This window comes from Neophocaena asiaeorientalis, unplaced genomic scaffold, assembly GCF_003031525.2.
Source record: "Neophocaena asiaeorientalis asiaeorientalis breed wild unplaced genomic scaffold, Neophocaena_asiaeorientalis_V1.1 scaffold742, whole genome shotgun sequence".
Lineage (NCBI taxonomy): Eukaryota > Metazoa > Chordata > Mammalia > Artiodactyla > Phocoenidae > Neophocaena > Neophocaena asiaeorientalis.
Genome location: NW_020173724.1, coordinates 744,614 through 760,884, shown reverse-complemented (window position 1 = coordinate 760,884; position 16,271 = coordinate 744,614). Strand labels below are relative to the sequence as shown.

Below are 16,271 nucleotides of genomic sequence, written 5' to 3'. Positions count from 1 at the left end.
CCTACTTCCAGCATGAGTACTTGACGCCAGTGGGTGAAGCTCAGCCCATAGTCAGCGCTGGCCCATGGCCATGCTTTGGGTCACAGGACTCCGAACAGTGCTGAGAACATAAGATTCTGTGGTCTAATCTTTCTCCCTCCCGGGGTGCTTCCCTGGTATTCCAGGGCTCTGAGGCCCCTGGGTCTGAGGTTCCAGAGTTGGAAGTTTTAGAGCTGTAGATTCTGTGGTCTCAACCTTCAGAGCCTGAAGGTTCCTGAATGCCTGCCTTGCCCTCACCCCAGGCATGGCTAGGGCTGTGGCCGTGGGTAGAGTTGCGGCCATGCTTCTTGGGCCACCATCTCTGTTCTTTTCAGAGAGGCCAGTTGACATTATGAAGCCACTGGAAGACCAGCGGGCCATGCTGGGTGAGGATGTGGTGCTGAGGTGTGAGCTGTCACGGGAGGGGACCCCAGTGTGCTGGCTGAAGGATGGGAAAGCCATTCGTAAGAGTCGGAAGTATGAGCTTCTCATCGAAGGCACTCGAGCCATGCTGGTCATCCATGCAGCCTCACTCAAAGATTCTGGCGAGTACACGTGTGAGACGGAGTCTTCCAAAAGCACAGCCAGCCTCCGAGTGGAAGGTAACCCCCATGAGAGACCCTGGGACAGCCCCTGTGGCTTCTCTTTCCAGGCAGGAATGGAGGGGCGCCCAGCAGGGAAGGGGCTTGCTCAGGTCCCTGAGGTTCTGTGGGTGGGCCAGGAGAACCACCTGTGATTGGAGTGATTTCCTGTCCTGAGGGCCTACATGGGGTCTGCACAGGCCTCTCCCTCCCATCCATTCTCCCCCAGAAAAGCCAAACCAGTTCACGGAGGAGCTGGCTGATCTACAGTTAGAGGAGAAGGGCACAGCTGTGTTTGCCTGCAAGACGGAGCGCCCTGCGGCCTCAGTGACCTGGCGCAAGGGCCTCACAGAGCTGCAAACCTCGGAGAAGCATGCTCCCAGCCAGGAGGGCCTGACCTTGAGGCTCACCATCAGCGCCCTGGAGAAGGCGGACAGTGACACTTACACCTGTGACATTGGCCAGGCCCAGTCCCAGGCTCGGCTCCTGGTGAAAGGTTAGGCCCAGTCACCGTGCTGTTGCTCTCATTTGCACACTATATTTCAAGGCCCATGGTGTGCTCAGGTGTAAGCTTTGTTTAAAGTAGACTTGGAGATGGGAAGAGATCAGAACTCTGCCTGGCCCTAGACAAACCCAGCCTTGGGTTCCCCATCTCCAAGGGGAGTTGTCCTGGGTGGTCTTGTCTCTGGCCCTCCCAGCTGGGCCTTGTGTAAATGAGTCAGCAGCCCTCATTTATTTGTGCCTTCATTTGCTGGATGAATGTTTCTGGAACCCTTCCAGCGTGTGCCCCTGCATGAGCTCTGCATGTACTTACATGCAGATGTACCACCTCTGCTCCTGTGGAAGGAGACTTGCTCGGGGAAGTTTTCAGGTTTGAGCAGCAGTTTTCACCTGGCAGGCAGGGTGAGGGTTATCACTCTCCCACTTCACAGATAGGGAGACTGGGCCTTTACTCGGGGTTGTTGGCTGGTTCAGGGTTGTAGGACAAGTAGGCATCAGGGCAGGCTTGAGCCCAGCCCTCCAGATCCCAGGGCCGGTGTCCAGGGTGAAGTCAGGTGGAGGTCCTTCCTGGGGTGTCTCTCCACAGAAAAAAAAACCCAAAAGAATAACAAAGAAGCCTCACTCTTGATTTTTTTTCTCTTTTTCAGTGAAATACAGTGAATCCACTGAGCTCAGTGAAAACATTTTGTTAGTGCAGTAGAAGCACCGCTATCTAATAAAGTATTGGGTTGGCCAAAAATTTGTTCAGGTTTTGCCGTAAGAGGCTACGAAAAACCCGAACGAACTTTTTGGCCAACCCAGTAGCTGTTCATACTTTAACAAAGTCAGAGTGTCCCATGATAACAACATATGGTCTTTAAAAACGTTTAAAACACACAGACTTGTACCCGTCTAATAGTGTCAGCCAGAGCCTTTTCTTTGTGTATCATTTCACGAATCAGAATTCCGTATCTCTTTTTGTGTACATCACCCTCCTGATGTGCTATCTATGCTTTCTGGTGTGCAATAGCTTCAAGACACCTGTGAATGCAGAAGGAATCTGGCGGCCAATCTATCTCTATATTTATAACTTCTTCCTAAGGTTTCACCACACCTAAGACAACAGCAAAAAATTTTTTTCTAGCGATTCACATTGTCAGTCCTCCAATGCATTCGATTTAAATGTTATCATGGCCATGCATCTTTCGTCACACTCGTTTCCTCTGTTAATACAAAATTGAATTGCGTCAAGTGATTTCTGTGACAGGCATAACTGGCCTAGACAGGTTAGGGAGCACAGCCTGATGGAGGGGCCTAAAGTGGGTCACCTTGTGTGCTCTGCAGAAGGACGCCAGAGGTGGATTGGGGCTCACTGATGGATCTAAAACAAATACTTTTGGACAGTTCAGCTCGGACCCACTTACTGTTTTATGTTTTGTCATTCGGAGCCCGTTAGAGTCATTTGCTCGATCTCTGTCGTGAGCCCACCCCAGGTCTTGGGGAGCACCCTGTTTCCCTTGGCAGCTGGCCAGAGGGTCACTGACATGCCCGTTTTTGTGTCCCTGCAGGCCAGAAAGTGCTCATCACGGAGGACCTGAAGGACTTGGAGGTGCAGGAGGGCTCCTCGGCCACCTTCTGCTGCCGTATCACCCCTGCCGACTACAAGCCCGTCCACTGGTTCTTGGACAAAACCCCACTGTCTGCCAACAAACTCAGTGAGATCAAGGTCCAGCCAGGTGGCTACCATGTGCTTACCCTGCGGCAGCTGGCCCTCAAGGACTCAGGCACCATCCATTTTGAGGCAGGCGACCAGCGGACCTCAGCTGCCTTGCAGGTCATAGGTAGGCTGCATGTGCCCAGTGCCATGGTGGGGGCCAGTCTGTGTGACTAAGCATGCAACCTCAAGACAGTGGCTTGGCCACACGCTGGGTGAGGCCCTGGGGCTTACAGAGAAGGCACCATGGACTTCCCATGGGCTGGGGCCTTGGATCCCAGGGAGCGGGGCTTGGGAGGCTGAGTGGCACTATTTCAAGATGCGTTGTTGCACGTGGTATGCAGAGGTGAGCTCAAGGTCAGTGTAGAGGCTGGGCCCACCCCTCTGGTATGTGGAGCCACACAGAGCCTGTCCTGTTCCCCCAGCAGCCCTGTCTGCGGCCCAGACTGAGGGGGACAGGTGGGCACTGACCAGGAGTGTTGCCTGGTCTGCAGTGAGACCTGGGGCTTTTCCTGCAGAAGCCCACAAGTGTCATATGCATCCCTCTCTGTCTTCAGAGAAGCCAGGTGTTTTCTCCCGGGAGCTCACAGATGCCGCAGTCATGGAGGGGGAAGATCTGACCCTGGTCTGTGAGACTGCTGCTTTAGACAACCCTGTGTGCTGGACCAAGGACGGGAAGGCCCTGCGGCCGTCGGCTCGGTGCCGTCTGAGCTATGAGGGCCGCCGAGCCCAACTGGTCATCACTGACACCACCCTTCAGGACGGTGGGCGCTACAAGTGTGAGGCTGGTGGTGCCTGGAGCAGCTCCGTTGTCAGGGTCCATGGTGAGCCCCTGGAGGGGGGTGCTGGGCAGCCTCCAGCCGCACTCTGGGCGCCCCTGTTTCTTGTCTTGCTAAGGGCAAGAGGGACTCCGGAACTCTATCTGACCCTGTCTATCTCTGCCCTCTATGTGTGTGTGTGTGTAGGGGGGAGGTGCTGTTCTGAGGCTCCTTCTGTCCACCTGTATCTTTCCAGCAGTTCATCCATCTCGCTCTGCTCCCTACTGCCCATCTCTGGGGCTCTGATGGTCCTGATAGCATCCCTCACCCTCTCTTGGTCTTCTGACCAGCAATCTCTTTTTTACTTCATTCCCGACTTTGTTTTGTGTTCTGACATCACCGTGTCTCCCTTCTCCTGGCTTGGCTCATCTCCATCTGTCTCAGTCAGCTCGGGTTCCGGGTAACAAATACCACAGACTGAGTAGCATAAAAAAAAAACGTGTCTCCCTGTTTATTGTCTCCCAGTTCTGGAGACTAGAAGTCTGAGATCAAGGTGTTGGCAGGCCTGGCTTCTCCTGAGGCCTTTCTCCTTGGCGTGTAGATAGCTGTCTTCTCCCTGTATCTTCACAGTCATCCCTCTGTGTGTGTCTGTGTCCTAATCTCCTTTTCTTGTAAGGACACCAATACTGTGGGATTAAGACCCACCCAGTGATGTAATTTTACCTCAGTCTTCTCTTTAAAGACCCCCATCTCCAAATACGGCCCCATTCTGGGTCCTGAGGGTTAGGGCTCCAACAGATGAATTTGGGGGACACAATGTAGCCCATAACACTCCACCCTTCTCTGTTTCCTGCTGTTTGGCTCACCCTCCTGGAGAGGCAGAGGTCTAGAGGTCACCGTCACTAGCCCCCAATGTAGACAGTGAGGTGGGCCCGCCTGCACCCTGCAGCTGCTGCTCTCAGCCATGCTTGGCCACAGGGGAGACCCCTGTAGGAGGCAGCAGGGTGAGGGCTGAGCTGAGCTCATGCCTGTCCACAGCTCAGCCAGTGCGGTTCCAAGAGGGGCTGAAGGACGTGGAGGTACTGGAGGGTGGTGCTGCCACACTGCACTGCATGCTGTCATCGGTGGCCATGCCCGTGGAGTGGCGTTGTGGAGATGAGGTTGTGAAGCCTGGAGGCAAGTACAGCCTGCGGCAGGAGGGTACCATGCTGGAACTGCTCATCCGGGACCTGCGGCCTCAGGACAGCGGGCAGTACTCCTGCTGCTTCAGGGACCAGATAACATCGGCCAGGCTCACCGTACAGGGTAAGTATACTTACTCACTCTGCCCATGTCACCCCATGTGGTTCCATACAGCCCCTTTCATCCTTTGTGGGGGGATGAAGATGATGTCTGTGTCCATCGGACCTTGTTGCAGCCCTACCTGCTGAGTTCATAGGAAGACTGAGAAGCAAGGAGGCCACAGAAGGGACCACGGCCATGCTGCGCTGTGAGCTGAGCAAGGCAGCCCCTGTGGAGTGGAGGAAGGGGACTGAGACCCTCAGAGCTGGAGACAGAGTGAGCCTGAGGCAGGATGGAGCTGTGTGTGAGCTGGAGATCCATGGCCTGACTGTGGAGGATGCTGGGGAGTACTCGTGTGTGTGCGGGCAGGAGAAGACATCAGCCACGCTCACCGTCAGGGGTAAAGACCACATGTGACCACCTGGACTGGCATTTGGTGGCTGCCCATCACCTCTCTGCTCTCAGTTTCCTTTTCTACTCTGCTGTCTCACTATCCTTTTCCTTCCATAATTCTTTTGTTGTCCCCATCATGTTCCCTGTCTGTTATGTGGCACATGTACAGGTTGGACCTTTAAATGTCACAGTCCAGTGTGTACCGGGCACACCCAGCAGGTGGTCCATGTCCAGTTAGGTTTTGTATCTTCTATGAACTATCCACGTCCTGTTTCTTCTGCGTGTTCAGAGAGCGTGATAGTGTTTGTGTGTCTCTGACCATCTCCAGGCCTGCCTGCCAAGTTCACAAAGGGTCTGAGGAAGGAAGAGGCCATGGAAGGGGCGACGGCCATGATGCGCTGTGAGCTGAGCAAGGCAGCCCCTGTGGAGTGGAGGAAGGGGCCCGAGACCCTCAGAGCTGGAGACAGAGTGAGCCTGAGGCAGGACGGGGCCGTGTGTGAGCTGGAGATCCGTGGCCTGGTTGTGGCAGATGCCGGGGAGTACTTGTGCGTGTGCGGGCAGGAGAGAACAGCGGCCAGGCTGACTGTCAGGGGTAAAGACTGTGTGTGGCCGCGTGGAGCAGTGGCTTCGTGTCTGAGGGCTTGATCACGTCCTTGAGCCCTGCCCTGTCTGTGTACGGTCTTTCGCTTCTGTGTGCATCTCCTGCATTCCTACAGCACGAGTCTCCCAGCACCTGCTTCTGTGAGGCTCGTCTCAGATAAAGAGCAGAGAATATGGTCCTCCCTGCTCTCAGGGGCTCATGCCTGAGGGAGAGAAGGAGGGCACCCACACAGTACAAGAGTGGAAGTATGGTTCTCTTGAGGGGGCATGCCAAGAGAAGCTAGGAAGTCGATCAAAGTGTGGCCCTCAAGGGTGGGATGTCAAACGGGGTGTCAAGAGGTGGAAGCTGGGGCATGCATGCTGGGCCATGGGAGAGCCATGATGGGAGGTCCTAGGTTCTGTTGTCCAGCTCCTGGTGGTTAGGAGAGGTGAGGCTGGGTGTAGGGATAGGGTGGAGGTGAAGTGGGTGTGGACAGTGCTTGACTGTGGAAGGAGAGGAAGGAGCGGCAGGAAGAGCTGCACAGAGGCGCAGAGCCAGAGTCAGGAAGGGCAGGTGGACACCCGTGCTGGCGTTGGGTTCCCTGTCTGGCATCTGTGGCAGGTAAGCTGGCTCTAGGCAACTGCCACAGAAGGGGGTCCATCAGGCGTGGCATGGTGACCTGTGGCTGGGACACGGGATGAGAGGTCACAGTTTGAGGGTGGGGCACAGTCAGCTAGAGCAGGAGGGCTGGCCCATGTGTTTAGGGGCCAGTAGGGCCACTTTCTTTGTGGGGTGGAAGACGGCCAGCTGGGTGGATATCCTTGAAGCGGGGTAGTGGGAGTCCTCTTGCATCAGAGTAGCCCACTGTGGGCATTTTGCCTGGTGTCCCCTCGGGGCCCCCCTTCCAACGGGTGCTTGTGTGGCCAGCATGGTGTCTGTGGCCCATTCCTTGTCTGCAAGCTCCAGAGTCCATCAGTCTATGTGTCCGTCTGACCTTCCCCAGGCCTGACCAGCCAATTCAAAAAAGTTATGAAGCGTGAGCAGGCCATGGGAGGAGCCATGTCCACATTCGTGCTGTGCTGTGAGCTGAGCAAGGCAGCCCCATGCAGTGGTGGAAGGGGCCTGAGACCCTCAGAGATGAGGACTCAGGACGGGGCTTTGCTGTGGTGTGGCTCATGGCCTGGCAATAGGTCAGCTCCCTGTGCTGGGGGTCCAGGTCCTCAGGGGCCTGCCCTAGTGAGGGCCTAGTCACTTCCTGCTGGGGTAGCAGATGGGACAGAGGATGAGGCCACCCACCATGTCCTGAGAGGGTCCTGTGAGCAACATTGATGAAGGGGCCTGGGGGCATCTCAGCGCAGAAGGAAGGACAGCTCTGTAGGTGCACAGGGGCCTCACATCCTGGGCCCTGTTGGGCCATGCTTACAAGACAAGGTGGACCCTGAAGAGGGTTCTGGAGGCTGGGCAGGGCCGTCATGTGCACAGATACGCAGATCTTTGGGGAGAGGCCAGGCCACCATGCCACCTTGAACTTCATGAATGGAGTGCAACGTCTCCAGCGCAGAGACACCGGGCACTCACACTGTTCAGACCCACCAGGAGACCACAGGGGATGTGGGCCTGGAGGCCTATCTCACAGTCAAGAGCAACTTGCACTGCATGAGGCACTACCAGTGGCCAAGGAGCAGAGGACCCAAGTTGACCAGCTGCAAGCAGCCCAAGAGAGCTGCTTTTAAGAGTATGCAGGTCCCAAGGACACCTACTCCAGGACGACAGGCCAGGAGGAGGGTGGCTTCGGCTTCCCTTATAGCTGTGGTGTTCCTAGCTCTGTCAGTCCTGTTCAGGCCCAGTCATGCCAGGGCTCTGGCCCCAGCAGCAGCAGGAGTTGACAAGGCGGGAGTGCTGGTGCAAACTTGTGGGAAAGTTTAGGTAGCTCTCTTTGTGTCTCTGTCCCCAGATATATCCCTCAAGATCATAAAATTGCTAAGAAATGAGGCCTGGAGGGGGCCACAGCCATGGTGTGGTGTAAGCTGGGCAGCCTGGCATGTAGAGTGGGGGCAGGCGTATGGGCCCTTGAATCTGGCATCAGATACACTCTGAGGCAGGATGGGCCATGGAAGATGCTGAGAGGACATCCCTTCTGATTACTGTCCCTGTCCATCCATCCTGTGGGCACTGTGGCCATTTCTATGTGTCTGTCCATGTCATGAGGTCCTCACTGAGGATTCCATTTCCTTGCTGGTTTGTATCTAGATGGGCTCAGCCTAGTCTGTCCTCTGCCCCCATGCACTGCCACCTACCCATGTGTCTGTGGGTCCAAGCTTTTATTCCTTATTTGCTCCGAAGTGTGAGTGTTTTATTGTCAAGTGTCCACATCCTGATCTCCCCAAATTCTCCAGAGAGTCTGATGTTTTCTGTGTCACTCTGACCCTGCCCAGCCCTGCCCACCAAATTCACAAAGGGTCTGAGGAAGGAGGAGGCCACAGAAGGGACCACGGCCACACTGCGCTGCGAGCTGAGCAAGGCGGCCCCCGTGGAGTGGAGGAAGGGGCCCGAGATCCTCAGAGCCGGGGACAGAGTGAGCCTGAAGCAGGACGGGGCCGTGTGTGAGCTGGAGATCCGTGGCCTGGCTGTGGCGGACACTGGGGAGTACTCGTGTGTGTGCGGGCAGGAGAGGACCTCAGCCACGCTCACTGTCAGGGGTAAAGACCACGTGAGGCCAAATGGACTTGTTTCCATGTCACTACCTCCCCTGTTGGATCCTGTGCCTTTCTGTATCTTTTCAACTGGATTCCCCCAGCTGTCTCATGGCTCCTGTTTCCCTGTCCAGTAGATGTCATGTCCAGTGCTTTGTGTTCTCTGTTCCCTCTGGGGCATTTGCTTCCATCACCATCTGTGCATTTTCCCACTTGTTCATACTGTGCTCTTTTGCAGTTTGTGTGGTTTTTGTGGTGTCTTGGACACAGAGTCCCCTGAGAGAGTCTGATGTTCTCAGTGACTTCTTAGCTTTCCTCAGCCCTGCCTGCCAAGTTCACAAAGGGTCTGAGGAATGAAGAGGCCACAGAAGGGACCATGGACATACTGTGCCGTGAGCTGAGCAAGATGGACCTTGTGGATTGGAGGAAGGGCCCCGAGACCCTCTGAGATGGAAATAGAGGGAGCCTGAGGCAGGGTGGGGCCGTGTGGGAGCTGGAGATCATGTCCTGGCTATGATGGATGCTGGGGAGTACTTGTGTGTATGTGGGCAGGAGAGGACCTTGGCCATGCCCACTGTCAGGGGTAAAGACCATGTGTGATCAAGCAGAGCCATATTTTGGTGTTCAGTTATTGACTTCATTGCACCCATCTGCATTCATTCCATGTTCTCTCCCTGTCTCGGTGCCACCTTTTTCCCATAAGGCAGTGGAATCCCTTCCACCTTCCTGGGCTGTTGTATGAACCAGAAGAAACCAGCAATTAAGCCACTTCCCACCCCTCGTGTCACCACTGGTACTGTTCTGTTGTCCTTGTTGGAGTCTGTGTCTTTTCCTCCATCCTGTCACGTTCTGCCCCCAAACTTCTCCAGAGAATCCGATGGTCTCCATGTCATTCTGACCCTTCTCAGCCCTGCCTCCGAGGTTAATACAAAGGATTAGGCCTGAGGAGTCCACAGAAGGGGCTGGGCTGAGGGAAGCCACCAACCACAGTGTGTCCTCGGCACAGCCAGCACATGGCCCATGTGTGCTTGTGTTTCCTCTGTGTTGTTCGCATCCTGCCTTTTGTGTGTGCTCACAGAGTGTGATTGTGTGTGTGTCTTTCTGACCAGCCCTGCCTGCCAAGTTCACAAAGGGTCTGAAGAATGAAGAAGCCATGGAAGGGGCCACGGCCACCCTGCGCTGTGAGCTGAGCAAGGCGGCCCCTGTGGAGTGGAGGAAGGGGCCTGAGACCCTCAAACCTGGGGACAGAGTGAGCCTGAAGCAGGATGGGGCCAAGTGTGAGCTGCAGCTACATGGCCTGGTTGTGGCGGACTCCGGGGAGTACTCATGTGTATGCGGGCAGGAGAGGACTTCTGCCACACTGGCCATCAGAGGTAAAGACTGCATGTGGCCACCTGAATGACTTCTCTCTGCCACCTGTTCTGTGCTCTCCCAACGTCACTGTCGTCTTAGGGTTACAGTCACCGTCTGTCTGATCCATCTCACAAAATGCACTGGCCAGCCCTGTCTAGACCCTGCGGGTACAGACCCAAGGGGCAGGTGGTGTGAGGACACCCCTAGGGAGGCATCATGGTCCAGGAGAGCTGCTCTGGGCCACTGGCACGTGGCTGGGGCTGTGGGTATGCATGGGGTCTCGACCTCAGGTGTGGAGTGGAGTCATTCATGTTAGTGACGGATGTGCACAGAAAGACTGAGGTGCAGCATTGAGGGGCTCAGGGAGTAGGTGGCCAGACAGGCCAGGCCCTCCTGTGTGTGGTAACAGTGTTTGATTGACCTTGGAGATTGTGTGGAGGCTCTGAAGAGCTCTGTCTCAGAAAGCTTGGGCTGTATAACAAATACCATATATAGGTGACTTAACAGCACACATTTATTGTTTCACAGTCCTGGAGGCTGGAAGTCCAAGACCAAGGTGTCTGCAGCATTGGTTTCTTTTGAGGAGTCTCTTCTTGGCTTGTAGACAGCTGTATTCTCCCTTTGTCCTCAGCTGGGCATCCTCTGTGTGTTCCTGTGTTCTAATCTCCTCTTCTTATAAGGACACTTATAAGTCAGATTGAATTAGTATGCCTCCCCCGCCCGTGATCCCATTCTGTCCTTAATTACCTCTATAAAGACCTTATTTCCAAATAAATTCACATTCTGAGTTCTTGGGGATTAAGGCTTCAACATATGAATTTGAGGGGAGACATGATTCAGTCCATAATACTCTGTCATCTTGTCCCCCAAAATGCATGTTCTTTTCACATGCAGAGTACATTTACCTCATCCCCCAAACCCAAAAGTTTTAACCCATTCCAGTATCAAGCTAAGTCAAAAATCTAATCTAAATCACATCTAAATCAAGTATGTGTGAGACTAGAGTTACGATTCATCCTGAGGCAAAATTCCTCGCCAGCTGTGAACCTGTGAAATCAGACAAGTTATACGTTTCCAAAACACTTCAGTGGAACAGGCGTGGGATAGATATTCCCATTGCAAAAGAGAGGAATAGGAAAGAAGAAAGAGGCCACTGGTTTCACAGAAACCCAGCATCTAGTAGGACAGGTTCTGTTAGATTTTAAGGCTGGAGAATGATCCTCTGGCTCAATGCTCTGTCTCTGGGTCCACCAGAGTGGTGACCTCACCCCCTTGGCCCTGGACAGAGGTGGCGTGGCCCTCTGGGACCATGGATGCAGTGGCATCCCTGCTGACCTCTGAATTGCCATGGGGTTATTCTTCCCAACTTTGAAGGATAGCACATGTTCCCAGCCAGATAGCTGTATTGACCCATCCTATAGAAATCCCAGCTTCCATCATTTTGTCCCTTCCGTGTCTGATTAAGTCATGGTTGGCAGGGTTTCTGCTGATATAAAATTCTCAAAAGCCTTGTTGGTCTCCTTTACAATTCACAGGAGTCCAAGCTTTCAGACAAGAGCCTTCCACACAGCCTTCCTGGATAATTCCATCTCTAGTCCTGACTTTGCTGAGGTGGCTGATTGGATCCAGGACTCACACTCATAATCTCTTTACTGAATGATTTTCCAGCCACACCCTTGGTATTCTCTCTAGAACAGGCATTCTCATTTTTTGCAATTTCAATGGGCTGGAAAATTTCTAAATCCTCAACTTTTGGTTTCTGTTTGCTTAAATACTTCCTTCTTTGACATAACTCAGTTTTCTCTCACATTTTACCATAAGCAACAAGGAGCAATCAGTCTGTGTCTTCAGTGCTTGGCTTACGAGTCGCCTCAGCTAAATATCCAAGTTCACTTGTAAGTTCTACCTTCCACAAAACTCTGGGACATGTTTCAGCCAAATTCTTTGCTGCTTATTAAAGGATTGCCTTTCTTCCAGTTTCCAATAACACATTTCTCATTTCCATCTGAGGCCTCACCAGAAGAACCTTTAGCATCAATATTTCTACCCATAATCTCTTCAAGGCAATCTAGATTTATCTAACATGCACCTCAGAACTCTTCCAGTTGCGACCCATCACCCAGTTCCAAGGCTACTTCCATAATTTTAGGTATTTGTTACAGTAGCGACCCACTCCTGGTACTAAAATCTGAATGGCTTAACAACATAATAGTGGCTTTAAACATCAGAAAATTTTTTCCTCCCAGTCCTAGGAGTTAGAAGTCTGAGATCAAGGTGTGGGCAAGGCTGGTTTCCCTCGAGACCTCTCTCCTTGGCTTGTAGACGGCCATCTTTTCTCCATGTCCTCACATGGTCATCCCTCTGTGTGTGTATCTGTGTCCTAATATCCTCTCCTTACAAGAACACCAGTCATGTTGGGTTAGGTTCCACCTCAGTGACTTCCTTTTTCCTCAGTCACCTCTTTAAAGACCATATCCCCCAATACATCTACATTCTGTGGTCCTGGGGGTTAGGACTCCAACATATGATTTCTGAGGGACACGATTCACCCCACAACAGGTTGTAACCAGGATGGGCTCTGGTCAGCTATAACTTGTGAAGCTCACACTCTTTCTGGAGTTGGGATGGAGGAGAAGACTGCAGGTTGGAGGGCTTAGGGCGTGGTTAGAAGGCCACAGCTAGAATCCATTAGGGTCTAGGAGACCTGAGCTAGGAGAGTGCAAGTCCAGTGGGGTAAGGAAAGGAATGTGCGAGGTGGATGAGGTGGGGCCTGGTGTGGGCAGGGAAGGCATGCAGTGAGCCCAGATGTGGGCAGTGCTGGATTGACACTCTACCTGGGGTAGGGAGCACAACTGAGGGATGTCAGTGGGGCACTTGATGTCATGACTGGAAGGTGCCTTCTGGGGGTTCTCCCAGGAGAGATGTACATTGCATTGTTGCATGTATGAGTTGGAGGAGCCTGGTTCGTACTCTGGGTGCAGACAAGGTCAGCGCTTAGACAGCATGAATGGGTATAGGTAGGACAGATGCACTCTGAGAAGACAAGAGGTCTGGATGGAACCAGTCCCCTGCCACCCTGCACCTCACTGGGAAAGATGCAAGATGATCACACTGTCATATATGCGTTGGTCTGTCTCTTCACATGTCCTCCACATTGCTGCTTCTGTTCTCATCCTGAATGTTCCAGTCATATGCCCAGTCCTTTTGAGGGGTTGATGGTTTCTGTCCATCTAACCCTCTGCAGCCCTACCTGCTCGGTTCATCCAAGATCTGAAGACCAAGGAGGCCACAGAAGGGGCCACTGCCATACTGCACTGTGAGCTGAGCAAGGAAGCCCCGGTGGAGTGGAGGAAGGGGCCCAAGGCCCTCAGAGCTGGGGACAGAGTGAGGCTGAGGCAGGACGGAGCCATGTGTGAAATGGAGATCTGTGGCCTGGTTGTGGCAGATGCTGGGGAGTACTCATGCGTGTGTGGGCAGGAGAAAACCTCAGCCATGCTCACTGTCAGGGGTAAAGACCCGTGTGGCCAAGCAGAGCTGTCTTTTGGTGTCCAATTATTGACTTCCTGGTTTCCCCCTGCACTCATCCCATCCACCCTCCTTGTCTCAGTGTCACCCTCTTCCTATAACTCCATGGAATTCCTTCCTCCTTCCTGGGCTGTTGTGTGAACCATGAGAAACCAGCTCTGAGCTACTTCCTACCCCTTGTGTCACTGCAGGTTCTGTCCTGTTGTTCTGTTGGAGTCTGTTTTTTCCTCTGTTCTGTCATGTCTCCAAAGTTCTCCTGAGACTCTGATGTTCTGTGTTCATTTGACCTTGCCCAGCCCTACCTGCTGAGTTCATAGGAAGACTGAGAAGCAAGGAGGCCACAGAAGGGACCACAGCCACACTGCACTGTGAGCTGAGCAAGGAAGCCCCTGTGGAGTGGAAGAAGGGACCTGAGACCCTCAGAGCTGGAGATAGAGTGAGCCTGAGGCAGGACGGAGCTGTGTGTGAGCTGGAGATCCGTGGCCTGACCGTGGAGGATGCTGGGGAGTACTCGTGTGTGTGCGGGCAGGAGAGGACATCAGCCATGCTCACCGTCAGGGGTAAAGACCACATGTGACCACGTGGACTGGCATTTGGTGGCTGCCCATCACCTCTCTGCTCTCAGTTTCCTTTTCTACCCTGCTATCTCACTATGCTTTTCCTTCCATAATTCTTTTATTGTCCCTGTCATGGTCTCTGTCTGTTGTGTGGCACATGTACAGGTTGGACCTGTAAGAGTCATAGTCCACAGTGTGTACTGGGCATACCCATCAGGTGGTCGGTGTCCAGTTGGGTTTTTTGTCCTCTCTGTACTGTGCACATCCTGATTCTTCTGTGTGTTCAGAGAGCGTGATAGTGTTTGTTTCTGACCATCTCCAGGCCTTCCTGCCAAGTTCACAAAGGGTCTGAGGAAGGAAGAGGTCACGGAAGGGGCCATGGTCATACTGCACTGTGAACTGAGTAAGGCAGCCCCCGTGGAGTGGAGGAAGGGGCCCGAGACCCTCAGAGCTGGGGACAGAGTGAGCCTGAGGCAGGACGGGGCCGTGTGTGAGCTGGAGATCCGTGGCCTGACCGTGGAGGATGCTGGGGAGTACTCGTGTGTGTGCGGGCAGGAGAAGACATCAGCCACGCTCACCGTCAGGGGTAAAGACCACATGTGACCACGTGGACTGGCATTTGGTGGCTGCCCATCACCTCTCTGCTCTCAGTTTCCTTTTCTACCCTGCTCTCTCGCTATCCTCTTCCTGTCCTTCCATAATTCTTTTGTTGTCCCCATCATGTTCCCTGTCTGTTATGTGGCACATGTACAGGTTGGACCTTTAAATGTCACAGTCCAGTGTGTACCGGGCACACCCAGCAGGTGGTCCATGTCCAGTTAGGTTTTGTATCTTCTATGAACTATCCACGTCCTGTTTCTTCTGCGTGTTCAGAGAGCGTGATAGTGTTTGTGTGTCTCTGACCATCTCCAGGCCTGCCTGCCAAGTTCACAAAGGGTCTGAGGAAGGAAGAGGCCATGGAAGGGGCGACGGCCATGATGCGCTGTGAGCTGAGCAAGGCAGCCCCTGTGGAGTGGAGGAAGGGGCCCGAGACCCTCAGAGCTGGAGACAGAGTGAGCCTGAGGCAGGACGGGGCCGTGTGTGAGCTGGAGATCCATGGCCTGGTTGTGGCAGATGCCGGGGAGTACTCATGCGTGTGTGGTCAGGAAAAAACCTCAGCCACGCTCACTATCAGGGGTAAAGACCCATGTGGCCCAACAGAGCTGTGTTTTGTTGTCCAATTATTGACTTCATGGCATCCCCCTGTACTCATCCCACCTACCCTCCTCACCTCAGTGCCACTCTCTTCCCATAACTCCGTGGAACTCCTTCCCCCTCCCGGGCTGTTGTGTGAACCACAAGAAAACAGCATCTAAACTACTTTCCACCCCTTGTGTCACTGCAGGTTCTGTCCTATTATCCTGTAGGAGTATGTGTCTTTTCCTCTGTCCTGTCATGTGCTGCCTTTGAAGTTCTCCCATGACTCTGATGTCTGTGTCTGTCTGATCGTCCTCAGCTCTACCTACTGAGTTCATAAGAAGATTGAGTAGTAAGGAGGCCACGGAAGGGGCCACGGCCACGCTGCACTGTGAGCTGAGCAAGGCAGCCCCTGTGGAGTGGAAGAAGGGACCTGAGACGCTCAGAGCTGGAGACAGAGTGAGCCTGAGGCAGGATGGAGCCGTGTGTGAGCTGGAGATCCGTGGCCTGACCGTGGAGGATGCTGGGGAGTACTCGTGTGTGTGTGGGCAGGAGAAGACATCAGCCATGCTCACCGTCAGGGGTAAAGACCACATGTGACCACGTGGACTGGCATTTGGTGGCTGCCCATCACCTCTCTGCTCTCAGTTTCCTTTTCTACTGTTGTGTCTCACTATCCTTTTCCTTCCATAATTCTTTTATTGTCCTTGTCATGGTCCCTGTCTGTTGTGTGGCACATGTACAGGTTGGACCTTTAAGAGTCATAGTCCACCGTGTGTACTGGGTACACCCATCAGGTGGTCAATGTCCAGTTGGGTTTTGTGTCCTGTACGTACTGTGCATGTCCTGATTTACCTGTTGCCATGCTCACCGTCAGGGGTAAAGACCACATGTGACCACGTGGACTGGCATTTGGTGGCTGCCCATCACCTCCCTGTTCTCAGTTTCCTTTTCTACCCTGCTCTCTCACTATCCTTTTCCTTCCATAATTCTTTTATTGTCCTTGTCATGGTCCCTGTCTGTTGTGTGGCACATGTACAGGTTGGACCTTTAAGAGTCATAGTCCACCGTGTGTACTGGGTACACCCATCAGGTGGTCAATGTCCAGTTGGGTTTTGTGTCCTGTACGTACTGTGCATGTCCTGATTTACCTGTGTGTTCA

At 53.5% G+C, this 16,271-nt stretch overlaps 1 protein-coding gene across 1 annotated transcript in view; it reads left to right on the top strand.

Moving 5' to 3' along the window:
• Positions 1 to 16,271, top strand: part of LOC112403294 (obscurin) — a gene marked incomplete at its 5' end in the record, with an annotated part of 111,322 nt that overhangs the window by 23,171 nt on the left and 71,880 nt on the right. Inside the window, 13 exon segments of the mRNA XM_024750694.1 lie at positions 354 to 620; positions 829 to 1,095; positions 2,648 to 2,920; positions 3,351 to 3,617; positions 4,590 to 4,856; positions 4,969 to 5,232; positions 8,241 to 8,504; positions 9,608 to 9,871; positions 13,096 to 13,359; positions 13,673 to 13,936; positions 14,256 to 14,519; positions 14,846 to 15,109; positions 15,429 to 15,692. Of these exon segments, the coding sequence (XP_024606462.1) occupies positions 354 to 620; positions 829 to 1,095; positions 2,648 to 2,920; positions 3,351 to 3,617; positions 4,590 to 4,856; positions 4,969 to 5,232; positions 8,241 to 8,504; positions 9,608 to 9,871; positions 13,096 to 13,359; positions 13,673 to 13,936; positions 14,256 to 14,519; positions 14,846 to 15,109; positions 15,429 to 15,692 (3,453 nt within the window).